This window comes from Mobula birostris, chromosome 5 (assembly GCF_030028105.1).
Source record: "Mobula birostris isolate sMobBir1 chromosome 5, sMobBir1.hap1, whole genome shotgun sequence".
In the NCBI taxonomy this organism is placed as follows: domain Eukaryota; kingdom Metazoa; phylum Chordata; class Chondrichthyes; order Myliobatiformes; family Myliobatidae; genus Mobula; species Mobula birostris.
Window position 1 is genome coordinate 117379519 of NC_092374.1, and position 16373 is coordinate 117395891.

Sequence of the window (16373 nt, forward strand, 5' to 3'; positions counted from 1 at the left end):
TATGCCATTTTGTCTCACAACTTTATGATGTTTCGTATACAGAAGATTCACATAACTACTTAGAAACTACGTGTGCTATCATATGACTCTTTTCAGGTGAATTTACTTCACCAAGGGAATGGAATTCAGAATATATTTTATAATATACCCAAAATCTAATGGTTTTCTTGAAAGGCAACATTCTAAGTTGCCTTACCTCCATCCAACAGGATCATTATATGAACGCACACACATAGGCGCAGACAGGATATCATATTTATTCTTAAAGAAGAACTATTGTAGGTATTTCCTGTTAAAAAGATGCACAACGAATTATTGCACTAAAACTCAGCTTCAGGTATTTCATAATACCTGGAAATTTGAAATAAAAATAAAAGATACTGAAAAATCAGTATGCCAGGACACATCTGTGAAGCGAGAGAAACAGAGTTCATTGGAAAGTCAATAATGAAATATTCAACTTCCACTTACCTATCATGCTAATCTCCATCCTCCTACCACTCTTACCCCTCTTTGTTTAGCCTCTATGTAAACTGGCAGAACAAAACAGCCCTCAGCAGCCCTTGAATTGAATGATGTGAGATTTTCATCTTTTTCAGTTTGTATCATATAAAATTACTTGAAAGGCACTAAAGGACTGTGCACACAATCCAGGGGTTGAATTTCAAATCACTTTATGGCACTCTGAAATTTTAATTTGTATTCTTCAAAGAAATACCCAGTGTTAATAATACCGACATTGATATAACCAGATTGAAATAAAAATCCATCTGATTCACCAATGTTTCTTCTGGAAGAAAACTTGAAGTGTTCACTTGGCTCGAATTATAACAAAATCTGAAATGGCCCCGTGAGATGCTCAGTTCAAGCTAAAAAGGGGTTGTAAAGAAATGTTGCTTTTCCCAATGTCTCCTACATTATGAAGAAACAATTTATAAACAAAGGTCTCTCTATATTTATTACCTAACCTGCCGAGTACTTTTTTTGTATCAGAATTCTCATACTGAATTTTTTCATGTGTCATAGTTAAACCGTTGTTTTATTCTCTCTCCTCCTTTCTCATTTGTCACCCTCTATTTACATTTCTTCCAGAGAAATTAATTATGATTAACAAGCACTCATCACCCTTACAAAGCCAGCACCACTACCATTTGTGTCATTCAGTTCCTCTTGCTTTTCCCAATATCACAAGATTTTCTTTGTTCTTTCCACCCTTTCTTCTTTGCAATTTAAAACATTCCTTGATTTATAATTTGTCATAGTTCTGGTGGAAGTTCACCATAGTTAAATTAATTCTTTCTCTGGAAAGTGCATTGTGAATTCCTGAACATTTCCAGCAATTGTTGTTTTTATTTCCATTTTTATTGCAGGGATGTACATTGAAGAAAATGGCACATCTGGGAAGTTGTGCCAAATTACACAGGCAAATATAACGAAAAACTACAGAACTAAAATTTGTTACTTTTGTATTAATGTTTATCACTCTTTTTTGCCATTTGCGTGTTGGGGATTTGATGTTTTTCTTTGAATGGGTACCATGGTTTTTCTTTCTTTGTTGCGTGGTTGTCTGTGGGAAATCTCACCATTGTATGCTGCATACATACTCTGATAATAAATATACTTTGAATCTTTGAGTGTTTAATGGACTCAATCAAAATTAAATGAACTAAACTATAAGACTTACTTCATTAACAGAAGTACTAATTTTTGACATCAAGCATAAGTTTGAATTTACCTCACAATATCATTTCAATATAAGTCCATATCAAGTCTTTCATATTTTTGTGGATGTGGTTCAGATTACAATTCATATTAGCACTAACCTTGTAACCAATTTTAAAATCCTGGCAGTCTTGCGAGCATCCGCTGATTCGCTTATTGGCGCATTCATTGACAAAACAATTGCTTTCATCTGATCCATCTTCACAGTCATTGTTCTTATCACAAGTAAGGGTTTCATTTATACACTTCCCATTTTTGCACAGGTAAAAAGAACTGTTGCAATTTTTCCCTAAAATTTGAAAGAAATAATAGTAACTATCTTTTATTATATGATGAAAGTTAAATTTTCCTTAGCACGCAAAAATTTTTGCAGATAAGCAACATTAATAAAGAACCACAAGTGCTTATGAATAAAAAAAACAATTAATTATCATCTTTGTGAACAATTGAATAATTTATTGTCATCAGCAACAGAAATTTATTATTTAGTGTGCACTATAATCGGATATGGGCTGCAATTATAAGTTACTCCAGTGGGCAACTGGATAATAAACAGATACTGTTCTCCAAGCTTTGGTCATCTTGTCTTTGGAGACTTTAACAAACAGGTAAAAGCAAATGTAAAACTGACCGCTAAAATCAATTGGCATTTTGCGCAACTAGAATCTGCTCGTTTCCATGCACGTGGCACAGCTACATGCAGAGGGCACTGGGATACACCATTATTATAAATCAGCATGCAGCTGATGCTTGTTATCAGTGCTGCAACATTGAAGCATGTGTAAGCACTGAATAAAACTACATTGGTCTCAATCAAGAAATTAGGCACCCAGAACAGGATGGATACCCGCTCAAGCACTACATAAGACAGTAATCCTTATCTGTGCTGTCATTTAAGCTCTATATCTGGAAGTCATTCACTGTTTCTTCTTCAATGGGCTAAATACCTTCCCATGTTTCAGGAAAGGTTCACCACCTTCTTGGCATGATAGTGTGCATAACTTCTCCCGTCTTTAATTTCAGCTGCCATTACACCCAGTTTTTTTATCTGGTAAATCTGCCCTATGTCTATTTTGCCACTCCCACTGATAGACCATGAATCCAACTCAATGATCAGCCAGGTTAGCATTTCTAAAGAGCTCCTAACAAAGCACATCTCAAAGGCTGTGTCGCAATTCCTGGGTAACTCCTTAAATTATACCAATTAATGTGTGTAATTGCATCAGTATGGCACCATTCATGTGTGTGATTCTCTGTGTACTGTTTGCAAAAAAGATTCACTCCCATGCTCCTGAAAGAAATTGATGTATGTTCCATATGCAGTGTAATTTTAATGTGTCTTACAACTCCTGGCCAATATTCAGTTATTTGCGGTACATGCTGATGTTATTTTTAGGAACAGTATGATATTCTTAGAGGAAATACATTGTAATTCAATGAAAATGAATAAACTAGAACCCCATGCATGATGTCATACATTTTTGAAAACATAACGATGAGGAGAAAAAAAAATGAATTCCAAACATCCATTAAATCTTCTGAGAGTTTTTGTCCTAGGCCTTACTTAATGACTATTCTCAGGATGTGTAACATACTGTATAATAATCCATTCATAAAATCATTTTCCATATTAACACTTGGGAAAACAAAAACAACATTAATACAGTTTTGGCAGGGATTTCCTAAAGTAATAATTATGTAAACAAGCAGATTGTTTGCTGATTTAGTAGGCCATGATAATAATTTAATTTCATATTTGCAAAATGCATAACCTTTATTCAAAGCATGACCTCATTGTTGATTTCTTTTCTTAAAACATTTGGCTTCAACATTCATTGTACTGGAAATTCAAAGCAATATTATCAATAATTCAGAACTTCCGGTTTGACTGAAAGTAATATAAAAGTTATGATTTTATGTAAAAAAATATTAAGCACTCGGTATAAGTTCTCCATCTCAATTGGCAAGTACTTCAGTTTAATAGCCACTCAGATGCACGGTTACCTCCAGAAACTGCACCAGTTCAATGATCTCCAGTGTGACTTTGCATTGAAAGTTTATCCTACAAGGCTCCCCATGCAATGGATAATACTCTGCTGATCTTGGCACTTTCAGCATAATGTGAACAATAAACATATATTCATCTCTCCACCCTCTTCAGCATTCTGAAGTGGACTGGTCCCTAACCTTGAATTCAGCATTCTTAAATTAACGTCTTTTTCTTACATGGGAGGTTTGTATGCAAACCCACTACAACCTCAAAGTGTTGCTGCCATGGCTGTTCAGTGAAGCAAAGCAGTCGACGAGCAGTGAGCAGGCCTCAGGGACTACAAGCTGAGAGCCTGTCTGCTGGTCCTCCAGGCAACTTGCACTACCAGAGGCCTTCAACTGTTCCCAAAAGTCTCTGATAATGGATAACATTTCAAAATAGCTTGAAGAGGAATACAATTTATTCAAAAAAAGAAATTTTAGTAAACAGAAGTTACTGTGAATAAATTAAAATAAATACAAATTAAATAATTATCATTTTAATATAGGTCAGGAACATATTAAAATGAATGAGTTCTTACTACAGTATATGTGTGATTTATCAGGGACATAAAGCTGAGAGGTCAGTTATAAAGTGCATCAGTACCTCAGCTCAGATTGTTATGCTGTGGACCCTTTGATGAGTCCAGAGGTGGATTAAGAGGCCAGATGCACTTGCATTGCACACTGTAATAGAAAAGTCATGGACATGATAGATGCAAATGTTGGGTTATCTCACTTTCTTTTCTATTGTTGGACCTACTGCTGACTCTGGCAGAATAAACATGCAATGAGTTGGGGAATCTGACATGTTTCCATGCTGTCCTTCTGCTTAGCAACAGGATGGCCATCTTGCATTAATAATTTACTTATTGTTTATTTTTGGTTTTTTACCTTGCTAGTTTTTTAAATTTTAATTTCTATAGTTCAAGCTATTTTTAATTATATTTATGGCTCTTTTTAATTATTTAAATTCAATTTGCAGTGTCTCTGATAAACTGAGATTGTTGTAGGGGTTTGACTGCAGCAAGCTATCAAGAGGCTGGGTGCAGGCTTCAGGTTCCACTATTTGATGCCCAATCACTGTTCATAGCCTGTCCCTGTTAATGGCATGGCCAAGGGATTTGGACTTTGAGCTGGACAGAAATCACAGCAAGTGGTGGTTGCAGTAATGGGAACAGTGTGGAAGGTGAATGAGGGATTCAACAATATAAACAAGAGGACAAAAACCTGATAATGGCTTCAGGTTTTGTTGCAGAGTGAAGAAAACCATTTTGACCTTATTCTTTTGCAAGCTGATAAAACTACAATGTTTGTGCTGTACTCTTTTGGGGCATGTCAAGTTATTCTTAGCAGTCAGGTTGACAAGAAGTGAGAGTAACAAATGACTAACTTCTAGGAGCATATAAGGAAATAAGTCACATTAGTCAATCTTCCATGCCTTTGCAAACTGAAGAACTGGACAACAAAATATTTTCTGTTAACGTTTCAACAAGACTTAGGATCCTACCTTGATTCTAACTAACTTGGCTGTTGGGATTAATAAAAGACTGTGGTTACACATGTTATTGTTAATATAATTGTGCATTGATCAAATGCCTTATTTAGCTGAGCTATCATGTTTCTGGGCTGAGTTTATCAATCACTTGACGCTTACCTGTCATATTTCAGAGTCTACAAAATCATAAAACCATTTATATTTTGACCAACAGAATATAAACATTCCATTGTTTCAGGGAGCCAAATATTAGGATGACAATACACCACAAAAGAACCATAAATGTATTGAATGGTTTGATGAAGAATAACTTGCACAAACAGTTACATAAAGAAGTTTCTCTCCTGGATCATGCTGAAAGACAATATTTACTGTAGGTATTTACTTTCACACAAACTAAGACAAGCTTGTGTGACTTGATGCAAGATCTGCATATTATAAATTTTTCACTGCTATCAACATTTTAATGCAATGCCAATCCCATCATTTTTAAAAGTTTTGATAAAAATTTGACAAGGGTTTGAATTTCCATGGGACAATTCTTGATCTAACGGTATGATTTCTGTGCAAATGATGTAAGTGCCGCTTATGTTTTCTTCTGATGATTCTAAGGTTATTCTGCCAATATCACTGTGGAATTATCCAAGAATTTAAAATGCAGCATCCTGCCAATTAGATTAGGTTAAAACTGCCTCCTTTTCCCTCTTGAAATGCATAACACAATTGTCACACCTACTGGAAACAGCATGGTTCTAGAAATTACATTCAAATAACATTTACACATGTACTTTGAAATTCAAAGTCAATTGCCTAGACTTTTGAAAAATAACAGTTTTATGTGTGAAAAAAGAGATTTGTATACTTTACATAAAATGGTGTAAGTATGTTCTATTTGCATAACAATGAGTAAAATGTTTTCAGGCAACATTTCTAACTATTTTAATTCAGATTGACATGTGTAAGTTGGAAATACAATACAATCATACAATACTATGGAACTAAAACACTAAAAGTAATACCAGGATTAAATTGATAGTCATAAATAATTTTAACTTCTATTTAATTCTGAGGCCATTTAAAACAAGACAGGCAAATGTGATTTGTACCACTATTTTGAAGTGGAATAATACAGCATCTCTTCAGTCTTCTGATAAAGCCATTAAACATTCCTTCATTACCACACAGATAATATAATTTTGCTCTATAACCAGACATTAGCTTTAGGGATAATCACAATCACATTAATTCATTCCAGTGATAGCATTCTTTGGCTATTTTAATGGAAACATTAGTCTATTTCACATAAGTTGTGCAATGAAAGACGATAATGTTTCAATCAATGTACCCTAGCATAAAAACTGATTTTGTTTTCCCTCAGTAATGTAACTGTAACACTAATAAACCATGTGTTTAAAAATAAAGCCAATATTGCCATCATAACAGATCCACAATGCTGAAATTCTAAAAAAAATTATGAAGCTAATATTTTCGAAACTAAAGCATTAGGAGGATGCAGGCTGATCACTCCTCACTGCACATAATTGGCTCCTCCACGGAGAAAGTCAGGAACACCAAGTTTCTGGGAGTGCGCATAATGGTTGATCTCACGGGTTCCTCAATACCACCTCTTTGGTTAAGGAAGTACAACAGCATCTTCACTTCCTGAATGAGATAAGTGAAACTCCTGTCCATTCTAACCAAATTTTACTACAGCACCATTGAGAATACTCTAACCAGTTGCATCACAGTCTGGTATAGGAATTGCAAGCTATCTAACCTTAAGTTCCGTACAAATAATTGGAAGGACCACTGAGAGGACTGTGCTGTGTACACAGAGCCCTGAAGTGTCTTCAATGATAATCCTGATCCGTCCAATATTCTCTGGCCCCCCACCATCAGGCAGGAGGTACCATTGAATTACGACAAGAACTGTTAGGATGGAAACAGTTTCTTCCCCCATACCATGAGGCGAATGTACTCTCTGCCAATATCCAGACCTCATCACATATGAAGCACCATAGTGTTATCCTATTTACATTTCAACGTATGTCGTAAATGCACCTTATTAGTTGCTAATTTATTTGTGGCAATTTTACTTTGCAAGTTGTGTGTGAGTTACATGTACTGTATTGTGCACCTTGGTCTGAAGGAACGTTGTTTCGTTTGGCGGTATACATGTGTATGGTTCAATGACAATAAACTTGAACTTGAGTTCCAAGATCTCGCTATTCTTGGGTGAAAAGATATCATTAATGTGTCTCTAATGCTGTTATCAAATAATTGAATCATTGCTTCCTGGTCATTGGAAAGGGTACAGAGGAGATTTACCAGGATGCTGCCTGGTTTAGAGAGGATGCATTATGATCAGCAATTAAGGGAGCTAGGGCTTTACTCTTTGGAGAGAAGGAGGATGAGAGGAGACATGATAGAGGTGTACAAGATATTAAGAGGAATAGATAGAGTGGATAGCCAGCACCTCTTCCCCAGGGCACCACTGCTCAATACAAGAGGACATGGCTTTAAGGTAAGGGGTGAGAGTGGTTGGTGTGTGGAATGCACTGCCTGCGTCAGTGGTGGAGGCAGATACACTAGTGAAATTTAAGAGACTACTAGACAGGTACTGTATATGGAGGAATTTATGTGGGGGCTTATATGGGAGGCAGGGTTTGAGGGCCGGCACAACATTGTGGGCTGAAGGGCCTGTACTGTGCTGTACTATTCTATATGTTCTATGTTAAGGAAATAAAGTCCTCCCTCTACACCATGGGTTCCTAAACCTTTTCACGCCATGGACCGAAGGATCCGTGGACCCAGGTTGGGAACCCCTGCTCTACACTCTATCAAATACATCTTATCAATAAGATTTTAGATTTCTGAATCGCATTTCTCCTTACTTTCCTTTCCAACATTTGGGTCTCAGACCAAAATGTCGACTGTACTCTTTTTCATAGATGCTGCCTGGCCTGCTGAGTTCCTCCAGCATTTTGTGTGTGTGATGCTTGGAGAACATCAAAGTTCTTCACTGAAAATGGTTTAACAGTGTTACTACTGATCAGAATAATTAAATTCTAAACACCATAGTAAGCCAAATTTGCAGATGGCTTTGTGTGTAGTTTTTTCATTGATTCTACTATATTTCTGCACAGAAGGCAATGGCAAATCACTTCTGCAGAAAAATTTGCCAAGAACAATCATGGTCATGGAAAGACCATGATCACCCACATCATACGACATGACACATAACAAACAAACATTCGTTTTTCTGTATTGTATTGTGAATTCTTGCAAGGAAATGAATTTCAGCATTGTATATGGTGTCATACACATACTTTGTTAATTAATTTAATTTGAAATTCAAACCAAACAGAAGGAAAGAAAATTCAATCTCTTCTTCACAAGTCCGTTTGAAACAGATATTAGTGACAATGTTTGTAGAAGTGACCACCACACCGTACTGGGTCATCTTCATAATGAGCAGATATTCTATTATGATACATATATCCCACAATGTGCTAAATCAGATAAATTCAGAACACGTAAAAAGAAAAGCTCAAAACTCGACAATATGGGTCTAAGTCATCTGCAACTGAGATATTTTCAGAAAAAGCAAAACTATACCAGCTCACAAATAATCTACTCAATGGTGCTTAGGATGGAAGATTCTCAGGACAATAAAGCTCCTGTCATCATTATGGCCTGGATACAAAAGCAGCAAAAAAAAAAAAAAATTCTGGAGTAAAGAGGTGAGTGTCTGAACTGGAAAGTATATAATATTCAGATGGATGTGTCATCACAATTCCCTTTCAGAAGTGAAGTCATGAGACAAATTCTTTCCAGGTTGGATTCGTATAACAGAAGATGCTAGCTATCATTGCATATCAGCTCCTGGATAAAACTTGAGATATTTACTGAATCTGCATTCTCCACTAATCACGTGCCTTCCCTACTAAATTCAGAAAACACAAACGTTGGTTCGGCCATGGTGAGAACATATTTTTGCGACTTATGGATAATCAAGTAACAACATCTAGATAACATTCACATTTCAGCAAACAGTAATATTTAAATCATGTAAGAAAGTATATGGAAATGCTTCTCTGACAGATGAGTTTCTAGCTAACTGGTCTTGACATTCAATGATATATCCTGTAATGAAATCCCCTTCAATTCTGGAATCATTATTAATATATGATTAACTTGGATGAACTGCTTTAATACTGTTGCTAGCAGAATAGTTCGGTATATTCAATGAATGACTTGTACTGCTGATTCCCTTAAGAACTTACACCACCTTCAAAACACATCAGGAGTGATACAGTACCTTCTCCAATTGCCTATAAAATTTATGACCTTAATCAATGAAAATAACTGAAACAAGAAGCACAAGGGAAGCATATCACCTCTCAAAATCTTCAATGTCATGTATGATCCTAATATGGAGTGCGGGATCAGAATTCTGGATACTCCTCTGTAACAATGCTATAGAGCAGCTTCATCACACAGAATGCAAGAGTTCAACAATGCATTCTCAAGAGCATTAAGGGATGGGAAATAAATCTACGGAGAGAACAACCAAATAATTTGAACATTCATACTGCGAACTGAAACAAAATGTTTATTGCAATGTTCAAAACAATGGAGTTATCTCAGAGATGAATTGGGAATATTATCCTATCTTCCTAAACCAACGACAGCAAAAGAATAAGGATGAACTTGAAACCACGGAAATCAAAATTAGAAAGCTTATTTGAGCTTTCTTTGGGAACCTATAGATGCATTAATAGCTATAGTTTAAAGCATCAACATTTTCTTTGATTCTGTCCCATTTTTGATCTATATATTTAAAACATATGCCTGCAAACACCAAGTTTACTACCTTGAAAAGTAGTAACAAAATCAATGCAATGTGGATTTTAGTAACGCAGAATGCAAACACCTTCAGAGAGATATAATTCAACCAAAGGCCAAAATACACAGAGTATATATCTGAACCATCTTCATTTTGTATTGTCTACATGGGAGGCATATTGATGACCCACAAGCCTGGAAGCTTGCAGATCAAGGGATTTCAAATCAATACCCAGAATTCCCAGAGCAGAATCCATAACAAAGTTTAAGTAGTAACTCGGCCACTCTAATTAGACCCACTGAGAGACACTCAAAAGGAGAGTGTCAGACAAAGCTGCAGGAGAAGTGAATTGATGACTAATCTCCACCTAGTGCCTGACTCACTATCTTGTTGGGTTTAAGTGTTTTTAAGTGTTTTGTAGCTCTCCCAATCCTGGAATTATTTAATTATAGAAGATGATCTTCTTCTCCTTATTTTGTTCACATATTTTTTTGCCACGGCTTCCCACATCAATGTGATATCAAGTCTTATCTTGGTTTCAGGATTAAAATCAGCACATTTAACATAGACATTAAAAAAATATTTATTACAGTAAGGACTGAAAGATCAGAGCAAATGAAGCAATTGAGGAATAAGGAGTACCCTGTTGAGGCTGATAACCATGTCTTGTATTTTGCTTCTAATTCTTCTCTAAACCAAATAAATTAGCTTGGCAAATGATTGCATAAATAACTTGCTATTATAAATTGAAGTAAGCATTGAAATGTAATTTGAAAATTTAGGAAAAAATGTTTGAACAAAATTAAGCCAAATTTAATGTTGCAAATTAAAAGTTAAAACTGACGGCTTTCTCACTGTCAGTCTGAATGGCTGCATTATCAATATAGTTTAATAGCAATGTTTGCAAACTACAGGACGCTTAACAATTCTCAAACATCGTCTTCCACTCTCACAATCTTTAGTGTAGCAACTGATGAAAGTTGTAATACAGTGGCATTGTCATAAGCAACTGAAAAGCTTTCTTCCAACTCATATACCTTCTTGATTTGAAAATAAACTTTTCTTACCATCATTGGTTTGTTATTTGGAGGGAATTACACTGAGAGCTCTGTGATTCAAGAAAGAAAACAGGAAATGAATGCAGACAACCGTGGAAAGGCTACATGTGGCCTTACCAGCAAAGTTAGCCATTGGTCAAGTCTGTACCGAAAGGAAACTTGGCAGCAGATGTGGGGTCAGTAAGTCAGTGAGAGGAACTCTAATAAAATTAAGGGTGAGATTCTTGGGCTAGTAGAATGGCTGAACAGGTGACAGATGCAAGTTGTTGCACAGAAGGTGATCCTCTATTGAAGAGAGAAAAATATGGAAGCAAATATTTACTAGAAAGATGGACATTAGTCAACATTAAGAGATACAAGTACAATATTCCCCAAGAGTGTGAGTGCAGCTCAATAAAATCATAAGCTTTCAGATGTCATGTACTATGACAGAAATTCAGAAAGTAAGCATGAGAAAGGAAAGGTGAATCAGATAGAACACTAATTTATCCAAAGAAACGTGGATCTCATAGAAGCAAGACTGAATCATCATCAGCAATGATTTCCCAGGGTAATGTGAACAATGATAAACAATCAGGGAGAAAATTCCATTCTCGGTGGAGCAAGGAATATAAAGAAAGATTTAATCGAGACTTTTAATGCTCAAATTAATTCGACTGATAAAGGAATATACGCAACACACACAAAATGCTGCTGGAACTCGGCAGGCCAGGCCGCATCTATAGAAAACAGTACAGTCTATGTTTCAGACTGTCCAGAAGATCCTTCAGCATTTTGTGCTTGCTTGGATTTTCAGCATCTGCAGATTTTCTCATTTGTGATAAATTCATTTAGTGGGAAGTGAGACAACTAATACCCATCATGCTTGTCAGCTAAGACAAAGAGAGAGAAGGAGTGAACAGAGACAGAATAGAAGGGGAGAGAGAAATGGTGGGACAGAGGGGGGAAGAGAGGGAGGGAGAGAGAGGGAGAGGGGGAGAGAGGGAGAGAGGGAGAGGGAGAGGGAGAGAAAGGGAGATGGGGAGAGGAGGAGAGAGGGAGGGAGAGGGAGAGGGGGAGTGGGAGAGAGAGGGAGAGAATGAGAGAGAGAATTTTTACCTCCCTTCTAATTATTTTGGTCAGTTTACATTTATAGCAATTTCAGTTGTTCTGCCATTTTAAGCATTCATTCTGCTAAATAAATTTTTATTCTTGTTAAACATAATTTTAAATATTTATGCATCATGAAATTCATTTTAATTTGTGATTATGGATAACTACTTCTGAATTTGAAAAATCCTGACACATACGGATATATTAAGATAAATACATTAACTCACCTCAACTTAAATTTCAAGATTGGATATATTTGAAAAGTTTTGTAAATACAATTAAATCAACAGCTTTTCTTACTGAATTTGAAAGACTGACAGCCATGCAAAAATGAAAGGAATCTGTTTATACAGAGGACCATGGCCTCCCAAAACTGGTGCCACACTTGCAAAACCTAACGAATGTCTTATATTTTCCCAGTACACCTACTTACTTTGGTCTTTGACAATATAAGTATGAGGGCCTCTGAGTCCTCATCAAGGGATCAAAAGTGCAAAGAGTGAGAAAGTTCAAGTTCCTGGGTGCCAGCATCTCTGAGGTCTATCTTGGGCACAACTTATCGATGCAGTTATAAAGAAGCCATGACAGCATCTATATTTCAGTGGACATTTGAGGAGATTTGGTATGTCACAAAAGACATTCACAAATTTCTACAGATGTACTGTGGAAAACTTTCCAACTGGCTGTGTCACTGTATGATATGGGGATGGAGGGGGGAGCTACTGCACAGGATCAAAAGAAGTTGCAGGAAGGTATGAATTCAGACAGCTCCATCTTGGCCGCTAGCCTCTGTAGTATCCAGGACATCTTCAAGGAGTGATGCCTCAAAAAGGCGGCATCCATCATTAAGGACCCCCCCCACCCCCCATCACCAAGGACATGCCCTCTTCTCATTACTACCATCAAGAAGGAGAAATAGGAGCCCGAATGCAGAAACGCAACAATTCAGGTACAGCCTCTTCCCCTCTACCATCAGATTCGTGAATGAACATTGAACTCATGAGCACTACCTCACTACTTTTTTTTAACAACTTGTTGAATTTAACGATATATACTACCTGTAATTCGCAGTTTTTATTATTATGTATTGCATTGCACTGCCTTCGTAAAAACAAAAAAATTAACGCCATGTGTCAGTAATATTAAACCTGATCCTGATTCTGAATAGTGTGTCCACCAAAGGAGGTGTAAGGCACTCTTCCCCTCTGCTAACCTGCAGGTCAGTCTTGGGCCAGGTGTAGTACCTGTTCAGCCCTCCCCCGATCAGAGTTATGTGAAGCCATGGGAGCAGGTGAAGAATGGTCGTGTGCGCAGCCGGTGCACATCACAAGTCCTGGTTATGTGACTACTGATGCCAGGCCGACAGTCTCTGAAGAGCATTGATAATGGCTGGGGTCACCTGTCTTGTAACGACGCTATCCAGAAGGCGATGGCTAAGCACTTCTGTAGAAAAAATTGCCAAGAACAATCAAAGTCATCATGATTGCCTGTGTCATATGACACAACACATAATGATCACGGTGACCATAGTGGTCAAGTCGACTGTTACAAAACACACCTAAGGTATATGTCAAGAAAATATAATGCCAGGGAATTTTCAACGATGAGAGATGTTGTAAATCCCAGAAAGATAAATGGAAGAACATCTGAGGCTGACATTGGACATGATCCTCAAAAAGTATGAAGGAAACTGCGAAGAACTTAAGTAGGGAACCAAGAGGGGTAAAAAGAGCCACAACATGTCTTTACTGAGTGGGATTAAGAAAAACCCTGAGGCATTTTATACATATATTAGTTAGGGTAAGTGTTGGACATACCAAGGTCAAAGAAGGGAGTTTATATCTAGAAGTGAGCAAGATACTAAGTAAACCTTTCACATTGCTATTCACCAAAAAGGACTTATAGAGAATAGAGAGAACAAGGAGGGGTAAGTTAATATCTAGGTTCTCTTGATATTGAGAATGAGAAGGCCTTGTGTCTCAATAAGAATATTAAATCCCCAGCACCAGATGGGATCTAGCCAAGGTTATTTACAGGAAATTGCTGGTAACTTGAGAGAGATCTTTGTATCCTTTTGGTCACATGTGGCATCTCAGAGGACAGGAGAATAGCCATAGTTATTCTCTTGTTTAATAAAAGAAAACATTAAATCATATGCTAGTGAGCTTTACAAGGAAGGGTATTTATTGGAAAAGATTCTTAGCGACAGAGATTATTCATATTAGAGATAGTCAGCGAACTTTGCATGAAAGATGAGTTTGATTTAGTTTTTTGAAGAGGTAATGAATATGATTAATAAGATTATAGCAGTTCATGTTGTCATGTGACCCTTGTAAAGTGACAAAATCTCTCAAGGTAGGCTATCCAGAAGATTATGGCACGTGCGATCCACAGAGACTGGACACCTGACTATCTTGGTATTCCTTCAACTTCTTGCATAACAAATACTGATTTACTTCTGAAATATAAATATTGATATAACAAAACACATTGATGAAGGTAGAGCAGTGGATGTAGTGTATATGGATTTCAGTAAGGCATTTGATAAGATTCCCCATGCAAGGCTCCTTCAGAAAGCAAGGAGGTATGGGATCCAAGGAGACTTTGCTTTGTGGATTCAGAATTAGCTTGCCCAGAGAAGGCAAAGGGTGGTTGTAGAAGGCTTGTATTCTGCAGAGAGGTCATTGTTCCACAGGGATCTGTTCTGGGACCCCTCCTCTTTGTGATTTTTATAAATGACCTGGATGAATAAGTAGAAGGGTAGGTTAGTAAGTTTGTTGATGACACAAAGGTTGGGGATGTTGTGGATAGTCTGGAGGGTTGTCAGAGGTTACAGCAGGACATCACCAGGATAAAGATGGATTTCAGCCCAGATAAGTGCGAAGTGGTTCATTTTGGCAGATCAAATTTGAAGACAGAATATAATATTAATGGTAAGACTCTTGGCCATGTGGAAGACCTGAGAGATCTTGGGGTCTATGTTCATAGGACACTTAAAGCTGCTGCGCAGTTTGACAGTGTTGTTAAGAATGTGTATGGTGTGTTGGCATTCATCAACCATGGGAATGAGTTCAAGAGCTGTGAGGTAATATTACAGCTATATAAGACCTTGGTCAGACTCCACTTGGGGTACTGTGTTCAGTTCTGGTCACCTCACTACAGGAAGGATGTGGATACTATAGAGAGAATGCAGAGGAGATTTACAAGGACATTGCCTAGATTGGAGAACATATCTTATGAGAATAGATTGAGTGAACTTGGCCTTTTCTCCTTGGAGCAATGAAGGATGAGAGGTGACCTGATACAGGTGTATAAGATAATGAGGGGCATTGATCATGTAGATAGCCAGAGGCTCTTTCTCAGGGCTGAAATGGCTAACATGAGTGGTCATAGTTTTAAGGTGCTTAGAAATATGTACCGAGAGGATGTCAGGGGTAAGTTTTTCACACAGAGAGTGGTGAGTTCATGGAATGCACTGCTGGCGATGGTGTTGGAAGCAGGTACAATAGGGTCTTTTAAAAGCCTCTTGGATAGGTACCTGGAGCCTAGAAAAATAGAGAGCTATGCGCTAGGGAAATTCTAGGCAGGTTAATGAGTAGGTTACATGGTCGGAACAACATTGTGGTCTGAAGGGCCTGTAATGTGCTGTAGATTTCTAAGTTCTATGTTGTAACTTGCTGTGCCCAGTGCCTTTCGAAGAAGAGTGCTCCAATGATTCACAGCTATCTGTAAAAAAGACTCATCTCCAATCCAAATTATTACATGCCTCAAGGAGATATTATTTTTTTTGTGAGAATGATGTAATGGACTTTTGGAGGTCACCTGATGTAATTTTCCCGCCGATATCAGGTCACGTGATGACATGTGCACCACGGGTATATGAGGGTAGACCCCAGATGATACAGTTTTTATTTAGGTTGTAGATTTCCGGCTAGAATGTGCTGTGTCTCCATTTCTGTTGCGTGTTTGTTTTTGTGACGCAGTTTCATTTTTAAAACGGAGTGTTGCGTTCTGTTGCAAGATACAATATTATTGTACTGAAAATTTTTGGCTAGATATGCTGATTTACCATATTCCAGCAGTAGAAGGGAGAGTGAAGACTTTATCGAAGTACAGGACCTGAAGT

General features: G+C 37.3%; 1 protein-coding gene across 1 annotated transcript in view; it reads right to left on the reverse strand.

Moving 5' to 3' along the window:
* Positions 1–16373, reverse strand: part of LOC140197951 (low-density lipoprotein receptor-related protein 1-like) — a 2495129-nt gene that overhangs the window by 250176 nt on the left and 2228580 nt on the right. Inside the window, exon 56 of the mRNA XM_072258609.1 lies at positions 1824–2011. Coding sequence (XP_072114710.1) covers positions 1824–2011 — 188 coding nt within the window. The remainder of the gene's footprint in view (positions 1–1823; positions 2012–16373) is intronic.